Below are 21,290 nucleotides of genomic sequence, written 5' to 3'. Positions count from 1 at the left end.
GCTGAGAATGGCTAACTGCCCCCCCCCCCCCCCCCCCCCCCCCCCACCCCCAACCCTCCCCACCGTTGGCCACATGCTGCCTACATCACATTAGGCACCACACTGTATATCCTTCCATAGCAAGGAGGCACAAGCACATGTAGCGTAGAGGGCAGCAGATGGTTTGTTGCCACGCCACCTTGAAGCTCCCCTCCCAGCATGTCATTACCCTGACTTGGACATGTCCTGCAGTTCAAGCACTGCACCAAGGTGCAGCTCCTTCAGGTTGCCCCCAAACCAGTCATGTGGGTCTCAATGTACCACATGCTGTAGGGGAAAATTCATCTCCTCGTGACCCACTCAGGCTGACCTCAGCATGGGCACTATCTGCTTGACCACCCTGCAAAGGAAAAATGCCGTCAATGATTCAATGCAGTCACGACACTGAGACTTGTGGGGGCGGGGGGGTTGCTGTGGAGGGTAAGGCTACCTGCTGGGTTAAATGCCCAATGCCAACATGGTACTCACCCTGCCAGAGCGCAACAAATTGTTGAAGCGCTTGCGGCACTGGATCAAGATGCGCCGCACCACGTCACAGGAACTCACCACCTCCGCCACCTCCTCCCAGACACATTTTGTCAAGGTAGTCATCAGAAAAACAAGGGGCGCACTGGCCCCCCGCTGGCCTACCCTCCAGCCTGGCCTGCTCACCCGAACCCCTTTGCTGTGGCCTACAAAAGGCTGCCAGGCCTTCTTTTAAACAGACTGCCGGGTCACCGTTGGACCCGGCGGTCTGTGCACACCCACTGCCCCCACCCGCGCACTCCCACTATCCTCTGGAGTTGGGAGATCTGCTGGGCGGGCCTCAATTGGTCCACCCACATAAAATGGCGGCGGAGGCCAATCGCAGGCAGCGAACCGGTCCGCGCCCGCTCCTGCTCAGCCCGCTCCTGCTCACCCCCCCCCCCACCCCGCCAGATGGAACATTCTGTCCCCTGACAATGGGCTAGAAAGTCAGAGACAACCCCGCATGGGCTGTTTGGAGAACTCCACCCACACTTTAGGCTCATCGTGCAGTTAACGAGCCGCAGTTGGGGTTTCAGTCCCTTTAAAAGATGGGCTCACACCCCAAGAGATGCAGGCCAATCAGAAGGCTGGCAGCTTTTCAGTCCCAGCAATGCCACCAAAAGCGGTGGCCACTACTGGGACTGCACCCAGTCAAGAAGACATAGTGATGATGCTGTCCTCAGGATAAGGTGAGTGGGGTCAGGGAACATCGAGGTCATTCAGACAGCTTCTGATGAGGGAGGGGCTCACAGGGGTCGGTGACTTCAGTGGATGTTGCTGCAGGTACAGCTATTGCTGCAGGGGGACTCCTCCCTGAGCCACAGAGTGCTCGATTAGGAGGCCCTGAGCCCACAAGGAGGCTGCCACGTTTCACAAGGTGGTCACCCCAAGGGCCCACCCGCCACTGGTAAAATGCCAGCAGCAGCAGGAAGAGGCCCATAACTGGCCTTTTAAGTGTCATAAATGACCTCTAGGCGGGAGGCTGTCCTCCACCTTCCCTACCACTGGCGAAATGAAATGGTGGCGGGAAGGCGATGGGTACTCCACCCCTTCCCATACCCATCCTTAGAGGGCCAAATATTTGGCGCAGACACACACCCTGTAGTAGTGTGCAGCGAAACAATGGTAGTCTTCAGGACATAGGCCAATCTGCTGTCTATTTTGGGGAGAGGCACATCATATATGAGAGTATTTTCAGGAGGGGGAATCTACCATTCCAACTGGAAAGAATAAAATCATGTAAAAACAAAGAGGGGAATAATAGAGATTGCTAAAAAAAAATAGTCGTACTACAAGATCTAAGCCCAAACGGTTTAAGTATTTCAATGTATCAAGTCAGAACATCTTCAGAATTCAGAAAAAGCGAGGCTTTTAGTGAATGTAGTATAGGTGCTATTTTAGGTGTTAAATATTAAAAATGGATTGTGTCATCAATTTTAACAAAGTGCAAAATAAAATCCATTAGGGCAGGATATGTGTGAGTGGCAGGGCTGTGAAATGAAACTATCTGCTATGGTAAAATGATAAACTAACCCTTCCGTGTCATTCTTTCTTACAAGATTTTTATTCTTTTTGAAGTCAGTGTTTTAATCAATGAGTATCTGGACTGTGGAATTGGGTTTTTTTTTACAATCTTGGTATCATTCTGACTTTCCTGAGTTACAATTATGTTACCAGTTTCTAAAATTAAAAAACTTTAAAATGTTCAAAATGCACGTAGTGAATTTGCTACTAGGTTTTGCCATTTTATGTTAAAGTGTTAATAGTCATGATGCATTATTGATTTGAACTGCTCTGTATTATAAATATCTTTCTTAAAAATGCAAAGGCTGAACTAGTAAAGCACTCAACCACCGCTTCTATGAAATATAAATGTTGACACAGTTGGTTCAAACAGCTTTCAATCGTTCAGAGGAATTGAGCTGCATATAATGAGAAAATGCCCCCCACCCACCGCCATGCCATTCCCCGCACCCCCCCCCCCCCGGAACTTGATTAAAGTGGCTAAAATAGATGGCTGTAAGAAAGTTACATTGATTAGTAGAATCTGGCCTGCTCAATGTAATGTGGGATTCCTGTCTTCCTGTTCTACCAAAATTTTATTTTTCATCAAAAATAGTAACATTTATATTATTTTAGTTGGAAAAAATGTTTAGGAGATGACTAATGAATGTAAAGGAACATACTTGAGGTAGATTCTAACATTGACAAATACATTTAATTATTTAAATACATTATGTATATTATTCACAGGAATAAAAGTTATTGGTTGCGTTGGTGTACATTTGATTTGACATTTGTCTGCAAATAAATAAAGAGGCTGGAGACCTAATGTATGTGATGTGACTCTAGTTATTGGATCCAGTGGAATAACATTTGAGTTTAGCTATTTAGAAAAATCTGTACACTTAGGTAATTTCACATTGAATTGAGTTATAAGCAAAAAATTAAGGTGCTGCTGTTGGCATGACAAAAAAAAATCCCATTTTGTTTTCTTAAGGTCTTTAAATCAGTGGGATCAGCGAAGCATACAGTGTGCACAAGAGTGGCCTGAACCCTATTTCGACGTACAGTTTTTAAATTTAGATTTGCAATCAATAATGTCTTTCAATTAGACAGCTGAAGCTGCACATTGTACCATAGCTGCTGAGTAAGTAATTACACTGCGTTCCACAACACTGATTCCGCTAGAACCTGGGCGTAGCAGAGCTACAACTTCATTCTGTAGAACAAGATTTTTAGGAAGTCAGTCCAAGGCTATTTGATTCCTATTTGCATATTTTATCAGTATTATAGAATATCAAAAGAATGTGATGTTTACCAAAGTATAATCTTTTACATTTATAAACAAGAATAGGAATTGGTGTTTGTTTAATTCCACTCCTGCTAATGTCTCTTTGATGTAAATCAGCATACTTAATTACTCTTCGCAAAACAGAAAGAATGCTCGTAAAAAAGAAAAAGAAATCCTATACATTGTAGTACCTGAATTTAAATCTATTCATGTATTCCAGATATTCGTCAGGTAACTGACAACCTTTTAGGCAAGCTGAAGAATTATTCCAATTTGGTATGACAGTAAGGCAACAACCTGCATACATTTATCATATTGCCATGGGTCCCTAAAGTGGAGAATGCAATAAATGGCACTCATATACCATTGCAAGTTCCTACTATTAACCTGCTCAACTTCCTTAATTGTAAAAAGTACTGCTTGCTGAATATCCAGATTACGTGTGGCCAGATACGAAGAATAGTTCATGTCATTGCCAGATTTAATGGAATTTACCATGATGCATTCATCCTCAGGAATTCTGTCCTCCCTGACCTCAAGAATTCTAGTCATGAACAAGTAGTTTATGGCTGCTTCAACGAGGTACATGTTTCTACCAGGGTGATCAGTGAGAGAGCTCTAGTATCAGGGTATCAGGAGGGACACTGTGATATGCTTTAGAGCGTGTATTCGACATAGTTATAGCTTCCTGTGCTGTCCACAATTTTTCTGTCCAGAAAGGTCCAGATATGGAAAGGTAGTTCTTTGGAGGCAGAAGAGCCTGAGGATCCTCAGGAATCCTCATTGATAGTTGCAAGGGAAATCAGTACTCAACTTATCAATAAAGTGTTCTCATCTGTTTATCACAGTCTAACTTTGTGACCACAGTCATTACTTCTCCTCCCTGGCCTTCTAATGAATGTAAAACTCCTCAAACTAGTACCCATTCTAGAACAGAATAATCTTTCTGTTTGATCATTTTGGCTCTACATGATCCTGCAAGTCTAAATAATCCGATTAAGTAAGCTAGCATCAAATAAGTGCACTCTTTTCTGTGTGACTGTTAGCTCCAACCTGAATAACAGAGCACAAAATAAGTCCAAGTTCACCTTTAGTAAATGGAACTCAAAATTAACTATAACTGACCTTACTCTTTACGAATGAGCAATTCACCCTGCCATTCCTCCACCTTCTTCCCATAACCCTGCCCATTCTTCCTTTTCAGATAATAATCAATTCCCTCTTGAATGCTTAGGTTGAACCTGCCTTCACCACACTATCAGGTAGCACATTCCAGACCTTGACCACTCACTGTGTGAAAAAATTTATCCTCTTGTCTCCATTACTTCTTTTGCCAATTACCTTAAACCTCTGTCTTCTTGATCCTTCCACCAGCGAGAAGTTTTCCCCTATCTTCTCAGTCCAGACTTCACATGAATTTGAATACCTCTACCAAATCACCTATCAACACTCTCATCTCCAAGGAAAAGAGTTCCAACTTCTCCAATATATCCACCTAACTGAAGTTCCTCATCTCTGGAACCATTCTCGTGAATCTTTTCTTTTTTTATTCATTCATGGGATGTGAGAGTCGCTGGCTAGGCCAGCATTTACTGCCCATCCTTTATTGCCCTTGAGAATTGCCATTGAACTCTTTCTAATGTCCTCACATCTTTCCCAAAGTGCAGTGCCCAAAACTGACTTGGAAATATATCGCAGTTCCTTCACTATCACTGGGTCTAAATCCTGGAACTCCCTCCCTAACAGCACTATGGATGTACCTACACCACATGGACTGGTTCAAGAAAGTGGCTCACCACCACCTTCTCAAAGGCAGTTAGGGATAGACAATAAATGCTGGCCTAGCCAGTGATGCCCACATCCCGTGAAAGGATAAAAAAAAAATGGATGCAATACTCCAGTTGAGAGTGAAATAGTATATATAAAAGTCTAACATAACCTCCTTGCTCTTGTACTCTATACCCTTACTAATAAAGCCTAGGATACTGTAGGCTTTATTAACCACTTCCTAAACCTGTCCTGCCACCTTCAATGACTTAAGCACATATACACCAAAGTCCCTCTACTCCTGCACTCCCTTTAGAGCTGTACCCTTTATTTTATATTGTATCCCTGTGTTCTTCCAACCAAAATGAATCACTTCACACCTCTAATTGAACTTCATCTGCCACTTGTCTGCCCATTCCACCAGCTTGTCTATGTCCTTTTGAAGTTCTACGCTATCCTCCTGACAGTTCACAATGCTTCCAGGTTTCATATCATCCACAGATTTCGAAATTATGCCCTGTACGCCAAGGTCTATGTCATTAATATATATCATGAGGAGCAAGGGCCCCACACTGACACCTGGGCCAGCATTTTTACCTTGTCGGGTGGGTGCGGTGGGCGGGCCCCGGAGTGGTCTTGAAGCTGACCGCCGCCCGCAATAAGGCCCTGACATCGGTTTCACGCTGGCTGGCCAGTTAACGACCAGCCAGCGTGAAAGGCACGCTGCAGCGCTCAACGCTGCCGGGGTGGGGGCAAGAGGAAGACGAGCGTGGACGTTCATGCATGCGCACGGGTGCACGCGATGAAAGCTGCCTCAGGGAGCTGAAGATTTATAATGTTAAAAATAAAAAGTTAGCAATGTTAAAACCATGTCCCCGCTCATGTGACTCTGTCACATGAGCCGGGACATGTTATGAATGAATTTTAAAAATTTGTATTTAATGTTTAATTGCCCATGAATGAGGTTTCCTAATAAATCCAAAGGCTGCTTGGCCTTTTTGCCTGCCTGCCCGCCCGTAAGGTTGGACGGGCAGCGACAAATTTCAGTTAATTAGAACTTTAATGGCCTTAATAGGCCTGTTAATTGTCGGCGTGCGTGCTGCCAACCCCTGCGCATGCCTGTCAACCAAAATATCGCGCAATGACGTCGGGACGCTTGCCCAAAGCCATCGCACGTCATTTTCCACGTGAGCAGGTCGGTCCCGTGCCCGCCCACTCAGCTCAAATTTCTGCCCCTGGGGAACTCCATTATAAACCTTACTCCTGTTGGGAAAACATCCATTAACCACTATTCTCTGCACTTATCCAATTTTGTATCCATGTTGCTACTGTCCCTTTTCTTCCATGAGGTATAACTTTACTCATAAGTCTGTTGTGCGGCTCTTTATCAAATGCCTTTTGGAAGTCCATGTGCAGCACATCAACCATCTTTGTCACCTCTTCGAAAGCTCCAACAAGTTAGTTAAACACAATTTCCCCATGACAAATCCATGCTTGTTTTCTTCAATTATCTTGCTTTTGCCCAAGTGACTATTAATTTTGTTCCAAATTATTCTTTCTAGAAGCTTCCCCACCACCAAATTTAAACTGACTGGTTTATCTTTATACCCTTTTTTGAACAAAGGTACAATATTTGCAATTCTCCAGTCCTCTGGCACTAGGGAAGTTTGGAACTTGATGGCCAATGCCTCCACAATTTCCACTCTAACTCAGTATCCTTGGATGAACTCATCTGCTCTTGGTGCTTTATTAATTTTAAGTACAGATAGCCAATCCAATTCCCCTTCCTTACAATGTTAAACTCTTCAAGTGTGTGAATTACCTCCTCTTTTACCATGACCTGGACAGGACAGCATCTTATGAACCATATACAGCTATTAATTTTAAAGGATGTCACGATTCCCAAGAAAATAACATACTTACATTTATATTCATACACATATATGAATTAGGAACAGGAGTAGACCACTTGGCTCTTCAAGCCTGCTCTGCCATTCAATAAGATCATGGCTGACTTGATTGTAACCTCAACTCCACATTCCCACCTACCCCCAAAAACCTTTCACCCCCTTGCTAATCAAGAACCTATCTACCTCCGCCTTAAAAATATTCAAAGGCTCTGCCTCTATCACCTTTTGAGAAAGAGAGTTCTAAAGACTCACAACCCTGTAAGAGAAAAAAATTCTCCTCATTCCCCTTATTTTTAAACAGTGGCCCCTAGTACTAGATTCTCCCACAAAAGGAAACATCTTCTCCACTTCCACCCTGTCAAGACCCCTCAGGATCTTATACGTTTCAATCAAGTTGCCTGTTACTCTTCTATACTTCAGCGGATACAAGCCTAGCTTGCCTAACCTTTCCTCATAAGACAACCCGTCCAATCCAGGTATTGGTTTAGTAAACCTCTGAACTGCTTCCAATGCATTTACATCCATCCTTAAATAAGGGATCAATACTGTACACAGTACTCCAGATGTGGTCTCACCAATGCCCTGTATAACTGAAGCATAACCTCCCTACTTTTGAATCCAATTCCCCTCACAATAAATGATAACATTCTATTAGCTTTCCTAATTACTTGCTGTATCTGCATAATAGCCTTTTGTGATTCATGCACTAGGACACCCAGATTCCTCTGCATCTCAGAGCTCTGCAATCTCTCATCATTTAGATAATATGCTTCATTTTTATTTTTCCTGCCAAAATGGACAATTTTACATTTTCCCACATTATATTCCATTTGCTAGGTCTTTACCCACTCATTTAACCTATCTATATCCTTTTGTAGTCTCCTTATGTCCTCTTCATATTTTACTACCCTACCTATCTTTGTGTCGTCAGCAAATTTAGCACCCATACCTACGGTCCCTTCATCCAAGTCATTTATATAAGTTGTATGAAGTTGAGGCCCCAGTGATCCCTGTGGCACACCACTTGTTACATCTTGTCAACCATAAAAAGACCCATTTATGCCTACCCTCTGTTTACTGTTAGCTAGCCAATCTTCTATCCATGCCAATATGTTATCCCTACACCATGAGCTTTTATTTTTTGCAATACCTTTGATGTGGCACCTTATCAAATGCCTTCTGGAAATCTAAGTACAGTACATCCACAAGTTCCCTTTTATCCGCAGCATGTTACTTCTTCAAAGAACTCCAATAAATTGGTTAAACATGATTTCCCTTTCACAAAACCATGTTAGCTCTGCCTGATTATCCTGAATTTTTCCAAGTGCCCTGCTATAACATCTTTAATAATAGCTTCTAACATTTTCCCTCTGACAGATGTTAAGCTAACTGGCCTGTAGTTTTCTGCTTTCTGTCTCCCACCCTTTTTGAATAAAGGAGTTATATTTGCTGTTCCCCTAATCCAGGGTATCTTGGAAAATTAAAACCAACGCATCAATTATCTCATTTGCCACTTCTTTAAGACCCTAGGATGAAGTCCATCAGGACCCAGGGACTTGTCAACCCGCAGCTCCAGCAATTTTCTCAACACCACTTCCCTCGTGTTTGTAATTTTCCCGAATTCCTCCCTCCCTTCCATTTCCTGCTTTACAGATATTTCTGGGATGTTACTTGTATCCTCCATAGTGAAGACCGATGTAAAATACCTGTTTAGTTCATCTGCCATCTCCTTATTTTCCATTATTAATTCCCCAGACTCATTTTCTATAGGACCAATGCTCACTTTGCTAACTCCTTTTTTAAATACTTATCGAAGCTCTTACTATCTGTCTTTATATTCCTAGCTAGCTTTCTTGCTCCCTTCTCAATCTTTTGGTCATTCTTTGCTGTTTTTTATTTCTGTCCAATCTTCTGACCTGCCACCCACCTTTGCACAATTATATGCCTTTTCTTTAAGTTTGACACTACCTTTAACTTTTTTAGTTAACCACGGATGGTGAGTCCTGCCCTTGGAATTTTTCTTTCTTGATGGAATGTATCTATTCTGTATATTCTGAAATATCCCTTTAAGTGTCCGCCACTGCATCTCTATTGACCTATCCCTTAACCTAATTTGCCAGTTCACTTTAGCTAGCTATGCTTCCATGGCCTCATAATTGCCCTTATTCAAATTTAAAATGCTAGTCTTGGATGCACTCTTCTCTCTCTCAAACTGCATGTAAAATTCAATCCTGGGCAGAATTTTTTGCTTGGCATGCGGTCACATGTCCAACACGCTCGAGCGTAAAATAGTGCGCAGTGATGCCGGGTGAGTGTCCCAACATGATCGTGCACTCACATGATATTTCGGTCGGCGGGTGCACGCTAAACTCAAAAGTGCGCCCGCCAACACCGCAGTGTTAGTCTAGAATTTTTATGCTCATGTTCTGGAATAAGACTTCAACCAACAACAATGGCAGAGTGTGTACCGTCTACAAGGTGCACTGCAGCAACTCACAAAGGCTCCTTCGACAGCACCTTCCAAACCTACGACCTCTACCACCTAGAAGGACAAAGGCAGCACAAACATGGGAACACCACCATCTGGAAGCTCCCCTCCAAGCCACAAACACATCCTGACTTGGAAATATATCACCGTTCCTTCATTGTCGCTCGGTCAAAATCCTGGAACTCTCTCCCAAACAACACTTTGGGTGTACCTACACCACATGGATTGCAGCGGTTCATGAAGGCAGCTCACCACCAGCTTCTCAAGTTCATTTAGGGATGGGCATTAAATGCTGGCCTAGCCAGTGATGCCCACGTCATATGAAAGAATTAAATAAAAATTACAGCTACCTCACAGTTACCACAATCTTGAAGAATGCTTGCTACTTATCTCCAGCTGGCAGCTGCAATTTTCAGTCATTTTAGGCTACTCAAAGGCCTAAACCTGGGGCTGGATTTTACAGTTGTTAGGAGGGGCTGTACCGCTTGCCCCCCAGAAGGAAAGTCGGTCGGTCCCAAACGGACTGACTTTGAGAAAGCCCGCCACGCAACAATTACACGCTGGGGGTGGGCTAAACCACTGTTCCTCTTATTCCCATCTTATCGAAGAAGCCCTTTCAAAAATGGCCTTCACACTCTGGCCCACCTGCCGATGCCCATTGTTTTATGACAGGTCAGGTGGATTGAGGCCCTTAATTGCCAATTATTCGAGCAGTTAAGGACCTCAATAGAACTAAGGGCAGGCGGTCTAGTGGGCAACTTACCCACCCCGATGTTCTGGGAAAGAGGTTGGGGGTGGGCAGGAAGGAGGTGGGCTGGGCACCTGGCCCTCCACCAAAAACATGTCTGGCTGGGATCCGTAAAACCCAGTCCATGAAGTTTCATTCTCATAAGTTTTGTTTTATTCACTCAAGGGATGTGGGCTTCACTGGCTAGGCCAGCATTTATTGCTCATCCTTAGTTGCTCTTGAGAAGGTGGTGGTGAGCTGCCTTCTTGAACCGTTGCAGTCCATGTGGTGTACGTACACCCACAGTGCTGTTAGGAAGGGAGTTCTAGGATTTTGACCCAGCGACAGTGAAGGAATGGCAATATATTTCCAAGTCAGGATGGTGAGTGACTTGGAGGGGAACTTCCAGGCGGTGGTGTTCCCATGTATCTGCTGCCCCTGTCCTTCTAGATGGTAGCGGTCATGGGTTTGGAAGGTGCTGTCAAAGGAGTCTTGGTGATTTGCTGCAGTGTATCTTGTAGATGGTACACACTGCTGTGACTGTGCATCGGTGGTAGAGGGGATGAATGTTTGTGGATGTGGTGACAACCAAGCGGGCTGCTTTGTCCTAGACGTTGTCAAGCTTCTTGAGTGTTGTGGGAGCTGCAGTCCTCCAGGCAATTGGGGAGTATTCCATCACACTCCTGACCTGTGCCATGTAGATGGTGGACAGACTTTGGGGAGTCAGGAGGTGAGCTACTTCTCAAAGGATCCCTAGCTTCTGACCTGCTCTTGTAGCCACAGTATTAATACGGCTAGTCCAGTTCAGTTTCTAGTCATTGGTAAGCCCCCAGGATGTTGATAGTGGGGGATTCAGTGATGGTAATGCCATTGAACATCAAGGGGCAATGGTTAGACCCTCTCTTGTTGGAGATGTCATTGCCTGGCACTTGTGTGGCGCAAATGTTACTTGCCACTTGCCAGCCCAAGCCTGGATATTGTCCAGGTCTTGCTGCATTTGGACATGGGCTGCTTCAGTACCTGAGAAGTCGCGAATGGTGCTGAACATTGCGCAATCGCCAGTGGACATTCCCACTTCTGACTTTATGGTGAAAGGAAGGTCATTGATGAAGCAGTTGAAGATGGTTGGGCCTCGGACACTACCCTGAGGAACTTGTGCAGTGATATCCTGGAGCTGAGATGACTGATCTCCTACAACCACAATCATTTTCCTTTGTGCTAGGTATGACTCCAACCAGTGTAGAGTTTTCCCCGATTCCCATTGATTCCAGTTTTGCTAGGACTCCTTGATGCCACATTCGGTCAAATGCGGCCTTGATGTCAAGGGAAGTCACTCTCACGTCACCTCGGGAATTCAGCTCTTTTGTCCAAGTTTGAACCAAGGCTGTAATGAGGCCAGGAACTGAGTGGCCCTGGCAGAACTCAAACTGGGTGTCAGTGAGCAGGTTATTGCTAAGCAAGTGCTGCTTTATGGCACTGTGGATGACCCTTCCATTACTTTACTGATGATCGAGAGTAGATAGATGGTCAGTAATTGGCTGGGTTGGATTTGTCCTCCTTTAGTGTACAGGACACACGTGGGCAATTTTTCACATAGCTGGGTAGATGCCAGTGTTCCATCTGTACTGGAACAGTTTAGCTAGGGGTGCAGCAAGTTCTGGCGCACAGATCTTCAACACTATTGACGGAATATTGTCAGGCCCATAGTCTCTGCACTATCCAGTGCCTTTAGCTGTTTCTTGATATCATGTGGAATGCATTGTAAATGGATAAAGACTAGCATCTGTGATGCTGGGGAGGGCAAAATGGATCATCCACTTGGCACTTCTGGCAGAAGATTGTTGCGAATGCTTCAGCTTTATCACTGATATGCTGGGCTCCCTCATAATGAGGATGGGGATATTTGTGGAGCCTTCTCACGCAGTGAGTTGTTTAATTATCCACCACCATTCACGACTGGATGTGGCAGGACTACAGATCTCAGATCTGATCCGTTGGTTGTGGGATCGCTTAGTTCTGACTATCACTTGCTGCTTATGCTGTTTGGCAGACAAGTAGTCCTGTGTTATAATTTCACCAGGTTGACACCTCATTTTTAGGTATGCCTGGTGTTGCTCCTGGCATGCCCTCGTGCACTTTTCTTTGGACCAGGGTTGATCCTCTGGCTTTATGGTAGTGGTAGAGTGAGGGATATGCCAGGCCATGAGGTTACAGATTGTGTTCAAGTACAATTTTGCTGCTGCTGATGGCCCACAGCCCCTCATGGATGCCCAGTCTTGAGTTGCTAGATCTGTTTGAAATCTACCCCATTTAGCACAGTGGTAGTACCACACAACACGATGGAAGGTATCCTCAATGTGAAGGTGGGACTTCGTCTCCACAAGGTGGTTACTGCTACCGATACTATCATGGACAGATGCATCTGCAGCAGGCAGGTTGGTGAGAATGAGGTCAAGTATGTAGGGTTTTGCAGGGTTGACAGGGCTGAGTTTGCCATTGTCGTTTCCTTCTTTGTAGCAGCTTGATATAATTGTGTGACTTGCTTGGCAATTTCAGAGGGTGTTTAAGAATCAACCACATTGCTGTGGGTCTGGAGTCACATGTAGGCCAGACCAGGTAAGGACAGCAGATTTCCTTCCCTAAAGGGGCATTAATGAACCAGGTGGGTTTTTACAACAATTGACAATGGTCTCATGGTCATCATTAGACTTTTAATTTCAGATTTTTATTGAATCTGCCATGGTGGGATTTGAACCCAGGTCCCCAGAGCATTATCCTGGTTTTCTGGATTACTAGTCCAGTGACAATACCACTATGCCATCACATCTCCTATTGTATTATGTGGGAGTTGCTTTCAATGAAAACCAATGGATACGTAAGTGAGCTAACCCAGCAGTTTGTTACAGGGTTAGCACTGCTTTCGATTATTGGATGGAACTGTTGCCTGCACATCGATGGCCTTGTGAATTTTCAGAATCAATTTCTCTTTTTCCTTACTGATTGTTTCTCTTCCACTGTTTCCCATACTGTTTCTTTTCCCCTTTATTCCATCTCTGTCTTAAAGGTGTCAATCTTTTCTATAATTTGTGTACAGTATTTCTAGACTCTTTTTCATGCTTCTCTCCTGTTAGAATGCAGCCCATTCCATGAGTCTTAGAGTCATACAGCACAGAAACAGGCCCTTCGGCCCATCGTGTCCGTGCCGGCCATCAAGCACCTATCTATTCTAATCCCATTCTCCAGCACTTGGCCCGTAGCCCTGTATGCTTCGATGAACAGTACACCTGCAACAAATAAAGAGGTCCCCAGAGGCCAACCCTCTGGCCTTTTGGTTCATTTATTTGCAAAACCCAAAATTGCAACCTTTCCAAAGTGCCCACTATGCCATTACAATAAGTGAAGTGAGATGAGAGATGCAGAGGAAAATGAAAAATCCAGCACAATGCATCTGAAGAAATGATCCATGTGTGCATACATCCAGAACACCTGCTGAGACCTTGTTAAGTGCTGTTGTAATCATTATAAAGAAGCTGCTGTTCCAAAAGGTCAGAAAAACACCTTATGAAGTCTGGCAACTGGCAGATGGTATTCCACTTAGTACGTGTATATAAAAACTAATGAATAAGTAAGCACATTGTTAACAGGAGGACAGTTTTAACATAGGTCTCATGAAGCTCATCAGCAAAATGCAGTTTAAATCAGCATTTTCTGTAACATCAAGTTTAGTAAACTTCTTTTCATTTCCCTATCTGTCACCCTCACTTTGCTGAAGATCTCGTTCATGCTTGGGTTTGATTCCACCACCAGCATCTTCCCAATAGAACCTCAGCCAAGGGTCTATTCTTAGCACACAGGTCAGGTCCAGAAAGCAAATATTTGCTAACTATCTCATCATGCTGGGAATGGTAGCTAAGCTTAAATTTGTCCCTACCTGATGTCCATACACATGCCAGCAGAGTCTTTGGATATCTATCAGAAACAGAAACCCTGGGTGATTTTCCCCTTAAAAGCCCAAGACACTGAGGTAATTGCAACCAGTGCTGCCATCCTAACTACCCTAACTGAGGGTTATTAACTTGGCACACTATACCTGAAATCTTCTGATACAGTTCACTACAAACTGGCCAAATCCCAGCACATCTTAGTTGAGGCAAGTGTTACACCTGCCTTGATCCCAGCTGAATTTCTTTCAGGATCAGGGTCACTTGCAATTATTTTGGCAGGCTTCCAGTAGGATTCTTGTTTCTGTCAGAGATGATGCTGCAGGTTTGGGAGGTAAATGGTTGCAGTAAGCCTTAGAGATCCACCCCAACCTTGAACAGCCAGTATCTGCTGGCCAAGAAGTTTTTTTTTTCAAAAGGGCATTTGTTTATACAGTCAATCACCTGAAATGGCACAAGCTCAGATGATATTTTAATTGTTGAAACCTCACATTGCTCTAGCTATCTGAATGCAAAGAAGAAACAAATGTTCCTAGAGACTCGTGTTGCTGGGGTGAGAGTAACTGGTGATTTCATTCTGTCATTTACATGCTGTTATAATACACGTGCTTATAATTGGAAAGATATATTGGCGGATAATTCTAGAAGTTATTGTGGAACAACAGGGAGCTGGCAGTGTGGTTCCTGGTCTGCTGGAGTTACGGTGGAGAAACTCTACCTATTGCCTTTACCCACTGAACCAGAGCGATAACTTTTGTAAATGTCAATTGTAATGCAGTACTCGAGACACATTTAAACATTATAGGGACTGACTTTCTTGGGATTAGAGAGGGCACAACTCAGGCAATTCAGGAATGTGCAGCAATTTGGGGTGGCTTTTGGATCTGCCTGGTTTCCACCACAGCAAGGTTTCTTCAAAATTGGGATTCGACCACATACCCCCTCCTATTGCGCAGTCAGCATTCTGGAGACCTTTCTGGACTTTCTGTTACACCCTCCTTGGATCCTGCAGAAGCCAATTCCGCTGAGAAAAGGCATATGTTCCACTGGGGGCAACCCTGAGGCTTCACATATGCTCAAACAGAAGGCTCTCTGTTAGATTCCCTGCAGAAATAAAACCATTTTTTACTTTCATCTTCAGCTTATCAAGCCCTGTGGCTCCATCCATCAAAACAGCAGTGTTGCCCAAAGTTTCATGCTGGGTACTCAGGACGGGTGCCTCTGAGCTGCCCTGCCCATCCTTGGGATTTGAGTTAACATCAACACCCTGTCCAGCACCATGTCAAGAGTCCCCCTCTGCCACATGTCTGCCAGTGGAGCAAGGGCCCTGGAACTTTGGGTCCTATGTTATAATGGGAGGGTCATTCTAATTGACAGGTACCACAATTTCAGAATGGGAGGTGCAGCTTAGCATTTCTTGATCCAAGTAAGGCAGTTTCATGGGTCCAGAAATATACAGTATGTGCCTTATTGTGGGACGATGCACTGCACAAGGAATGGTTTAATACACTTTTTATATCATTGATCTGTTTCAAGAAGTGGCTACATTTATTCGGTTTACTTTTTGAAGCTAAAATTAAGCCCAAAACTATATTAAAGATTTATACACAGAGGAAGTGGAGTTACTGGATCAATACACTTCATCCTAGTTATAAAAGAACTCTTGCAAGCCAAATACTTCAGAGACTGTATTGAAGAATGTGCACCAATGAATGTTGCACAGCTGGGCATAAAATATAACCAGAAAAATCGTCAGACCTTCCCAATAGCTTACAAGCAAATGTAACTGGGAATGTTAGCACACAATGATAAAAGGGAGATTGTTTTTGGTTTCAAATTTATGAACCATAATATTTGAATTTAGTTTATCAAAATTCAAAGTAGGGAACCTCTTATATTTGCTAATATTTCACTAATTTATTAATTTATCTTTAGCCAACTATATCATTTTGATTGAATGATAAGGCTCATGTTAAGTTGTTATGAAATTATAATGTAATTATAGTAATAGTGGAATTTTTGCAGGCTCCAACAGTGGAAGTGATGAGAAGATCAGTTTAAAGGCAGGAGCCTCAGTTAATGATGTTTCCAAAAGAGCTGGTAAGATTGGACTGCAGCCTCCGAGCAGTACAGCAACAAATTGCTGGAGTCTGCTTCCCACACCTAAATCCACCGTGGCAGGCAGTGAGTATTAACATAGTCAATATAAAATACCTAAAATTGTCTAAATGCAGTTTGTGTTCTTAAATATTTCAGACCTCAAAATGACCCGAAAGGAATTATAGTCTCCCAGAATCTGCTTTGAACACCAAATATTCAATAAGTTAAATTGAAGTGACCAGAAGGTGTATTAGTTGGGGATCTGTTCAGTAAATATACACAGTAGTGAATATTTCTTAGTAAATTTACTTCCCACAAGTTATTTCACATACTGATGTACAAAAGAATGCAAACATTAGTTGATTTCATTCCCAACAGCCTAGAGGAAGTTATCTCTGTACGGCACTAGGTATTTAAGACTGAAACTTCACTGTCAGTAGCGTTCTATAGTCAGGACAAAGATGAAGAGAGACTTTGTCCAATTTCTTCTAGTGCTGGAAGATTTCATTGCTGGAAAGTGCTTCCCCCATGCCCCAGTAGAGAAGTGAGTCATCATAACTGTGAGGTTGGAGTTAATGCCCTGGAGTTTCTGACTTAATCTTCTGTACATGCCATTCAGAAGCTGGTGATGGCTAACAGTTCAAATATTGCTAAGTTTTAGCCAGTTATTAACTATTCAATGGGTTTCCATGCTAATCCAATTTTCATAAAATTCTAATGATATACCATTTTATCATCAGTATTCAAGAAAATCCAGTCAAAGCATTGGAAAAATAATATATTCATAGAATCATAGGGCTGGATTTTACGGGCCCTGGTCAGTGTGTTTGAAGATAGGGGGCTCCACTTGCCCCCACCCTGTCTCCCATTTTAGGAAGGGCTGGGGATGCATCAGGCAGCTACTTTATCGCAGTGGGGGATGCCCATGCCACATGGGAAGCCCAGCAGGTTTTACTAGGTGATCTGGTGTTGGACAAGGTTGGAGGGGTGCTTTTTTGGGGGTCCCTGTGGCCATCTGAGGCACACCCCCCCAAGATCGTACCCCCATTTTAACTGTCCCCCACCTAGCCTCTCACACCTGCCCCCCCACCTCCCTCCGCCCCCTCACTAGGGCCTGACAGCCAAGTCCCACCTATACCCTGGACTTACCTGAAGACCAACCTCCAATACCACCTCTTCTTCAGGAAGAACTGGCTGTAGACCCGGCAGTGGCCACTGCTTAAACTTGGGGCTGCTGGGACTACAGAGCTGCTGGCTAATTCGATTGGCTGGCAGCTCTGGTGGGACTTCCTCCCCTCATGGGGGCACAGGTCTCGCCCTTAGCTAATTAACACTGCTCCCAGAGTTAAATGGCTGCAGGGCAGCTGGCTTTTGGGTGGGCGGACTCTCGACTGACTTTTTAGTCGGGGGCGCGGGCGGTGGGGGACTGGGTGCCCCCTAAAATCCAACCATAGAGTCATTTACAGCAGAGAAGGAAGTCAGTCCACCGAGTCTGTGCTGGCTCACCAATGAGTAATCCATTCAGTCCCATTCCCTTGTTCTATCCTTGCAGCCTTGCAAGTTTATTCTTTCAAATGGCCATTCAATTTCCTTTTGAAATCATGGGTCATCTCCACTCCCATCACCGTCGTGGGCAGCAAGTCCAAGTTCATTCCCATTCACTCCGTAAAAAAGTTCTTCCTCACATTCCCCTGCATCTCCTAGGCATTACCGTAAATCTGTGTCCCTTTGCACCTTGAACCATCAGCTAATGGGAACAGTTTTTCCTGGTCTACCTTATCTAAACCTGTCATAATCTTGTACACTTCTATTAAATCTCCTCACAACCGCCTTTGCTCCAAGGAGAACAGAATCTGGGGTTTCCCCCATCCTTGGAAGCATTGTGGTGAATCTCCTCTGCACCCTCAAGGACTCTCACATCCTTCCTAAAGTGTGGTGACTAGAACTGGATGCAGTTCTAATTGGGGCCTATAACCAGAGCTTTATAAAGGTTCAGCAAAACTCCCTCTTTTTTAATTTCTAAAAATGTTCTATCAGTGATATTTATGAGATTCTGAGGGAAAAATGTACAAAAAAAAATTAGCAATCTGTGACAGTTGAAGATGCTCATTGACTAGTCCTGTACTCAGTGCAAATTGTATTCTGCAAATCCAAAATAACTTTTCTTCAACTAGAGAGGAAATTACTTTAAATTACAATATCATCCTCTATGGGAAACATGGACATTTTAAAAAAAAACTTACATGAAGAGGTGGAACATCAAAAACACTTTTGAAAATACTTCCCACTACACTTATCTTTGACTGTAAATCGATTCTTACAGTATCATCTTTCAGTGGGACAGACAGAACTTACACCTGGCAACAACTAACAGGAGGAGGCTCCACAGATATCCCCATCCTCAATCATAGGGGAGCCCAGCATGTCACTGCAAAAGACAAGGCTGAAGCATTTGCAACCATCTTCAGCCAGAAGTGCTACATGGATGATCCATCTCGGCCTCCTGTGGTGCCCAGCATCCTAGATGCCAGTCTTCAGCCAATTCAATTCACTCCAAGTGACATCAAGAAACGGCTGAGGGCACTGGATACAGCCAAGTCTATGGGTTCTGAAAACATTTGGCAATAGTACTGAAGACTTGTGCCCCAGACCTAGACGCTGTTCCAGCAGATCTACAGCACTGGCATCTACCTGGCATTGTGGAAAATTGCCCAAGTACGTCCAGTCTACAAAAAGCAGGACCAATCGAATCCTGCAAATTACTGAATCCCATCAGCCTCCTCTCAATCATCGGCAAAGTGATGAAAGTTGCCATTGACAGTGCTAACAAGCGGTACTTACTCAGCAATAACCTGCTCACTGATTTTCAGTTTGGGCTCCGCCAGAGCCATTTGACTTGGTCCAACATGGACAAAAGAGCTGAACTCAGGAGGCGGGGTGAGAGTAACTGCCCTTGCAGCTTACCACCACCTTGTTGAGAGCAGTTAAGGATGGCCAATAAATGCTGGCATAGCCAGCGATGCTCACATCCCATGAACAAATAAAAAAATCACCAAGACTACTATTTCCACCGGACAAAATTGCCCATGTCCAAGTCTACCTTGACCCTTATGTTGCCGAATCCCATGCTCTCTCACCTTCAGTCTCATTTATTCCAATGTTTTCCTCCCTGGTATATCATGTTCCAAAAACTCCTGCATACTGCTCAATATGCAGCAACTCATATCTAGCCCTGTATGAAGTCTTGCTCATTCATCACCTTTGTCATTACGAGCCCAAATTAGCTTGTTGTCGTTAAAGCACATTGAATTCAAAATCCTCGTCTTCACCTTCAAACTATTCCTCAGCCTTGCCTCACCTTAGCTCTGCAACATCGTCTAGTTACAGATGTATTCCCTCACCCTTCACCAATAAACAAGACTTTCATTTGAATAGCATCCTTAATATAGGAAGGCACCCCAAGGCACATCACAGGAGCTTAGGATCTAGACAGCTGAAAGTACGGCCATACATTGTAGGGCGAATGGACTGAAAGATACATAATCCTCTGACTCTGGCCTTCTGTGTGTAGTTTAAGACTGCCCGTTCCTTGCTAGATGATGTGCTTTGAGCAGAAAAAAAGGTTTAGCATAAAAGGTTTATGTAGCAAAATCAAATAAATTGTGTTGGCATGAACAAGAAATGGTGTGATGTTTGGGAATTCTATGATTGTAAACAGCTGATATAAAACAATTTTATTATACCCATTTTGATTTACATTTCTAATTTGCCCTAACATGTTTATTATTGTATATATTGTGTGTTTGTCTCATGTTACCAAGTCTGCTGTGAAATGCATCTCTTAATCCCAATGCACTGACTGGAATCACATTAAAACTAACAGTTCAATAGGAATTGTTAAAAACACCACTGTTTGAAGTGCTAAATCAATGGTCCATGACGAGTGGATGTAATTAGCTGCTTCATTATTTACTCTATTGCTTTTACATCTGTTTGCATTGGAGAGATAGCTGCACAAGCATTATCTTTGTGTATCAACAGTATCAAGGGATACCTCAATGGTAGAGCAAATGCTTCACTCATCATTTTATTGCTGATAACATCATAATTCTAAGTTACTTCAGAGGATAAGAGATTTTAGACCCTACCCCTCCGTTACAAATCAATGTAGTCTCAAATCAAAGTAGTCTGGTTGGAGTCAAACCTAGAACAAAGGTTGTGGTTTTTGGAGATCAACCATCTCAGTTCCAGGACATCACTGCAGAGGTTCCTCAGGGTAGTGTCCTGCACCTAACCATCTTCAGCTACTTCATCAATGACCTAGCTTCCATCATGAGGTCAGAAATGGGGATATTTGCTGATGATTTCACAATGTTCAGCACCATTCGCGACTCCTCAAATACTGATGTAGCCCATGTTCAAATGCAGCATGACCTAAACAATATCTGGACTTGGGCTGACAAGTGGCAAGAAACATTTGTGCCACACAAGTGGCAGGCAATGACCATCTCCAACAAGAGAGAATCTACCAATGCCCTTTGACATTCAATGGCATTACCGTAGCTGCATCCCCATCATCAACACCCTGGGGGTTACCATTGACCAGAAACTGAACTGGACTAGCCATATAAATACTGTGGCTGCAAGAGCAGGTCAAAGGCTCGGAATTCTGCAGCAGGTAACTCATCTCCTGACACGCCAAAGCCTGTCCACCGTCTACAAGGCACAGGTCAGGAGTGTGATGGAATATCTCTACTTGCTTGGATGAGTGCAGCTCCAACAACACTCAAGAAGCTTGACACAATCCAGGCAAAGCAGCTCACTTGACTGGCACCCCATCCACCACCTCCCCCATTGATGCACAGTAGCAACAGTGTGTACCCTCGACAAGATGCACTTCAGGAACTCACCAAGGCTCCTTAGACAGCACCTTCCAAACCCATGATCACTACTATCTAGAAGGACAAGGGCAGCAGACACATGGAAACACCACCACCTGTAAGCTCCCCTCCAAGCC

General features: G+C 43.9%; 1 protein-coding gene across 1 annotated transcript in view; it reads left to right on the top strand.

The window, feature by feature from the left end:
* The window catches only part of LOC144682737 (microtubule-associated tumor suppressor candidate 2-like), a 563,465-nt gene that overhangs the window by 389,188 nt on the left and 152,987 nt on the right, over positions 1-21,290 (top strand). Inside the window, exon 7 of the mRNA XM_078545375.1 lies at positions 16,199-16,357. Coding sequence (XP_078401501.1) covers positions 16,199-16,357 — 159 coding nt within the window. The remainder of the gene's footprint in view (positions 1-16,198; positions 16,358-21,290) is intronic.

This window comes from Cetorhinus maximus, chromosome 7 (genome assembly GCF_964194155.1).
Source record: "Cetorhinus maximus chromosome 7, sCetMax3.hap1.1, whole genome shotgun sequence".
Classification (NCBI taxonomy): domain Eukaryota; kingdom Metazoa; phylum Chordata; class Chondrichthyes; order Lamniformes; family Cetorhinidae; genus Cetorhinus; species Cetorhinus maximus.
Note: the sequence above shows the minus strand (reverse complement) of the source record. Positions and strands in the feature narration are given on the sequence as shown.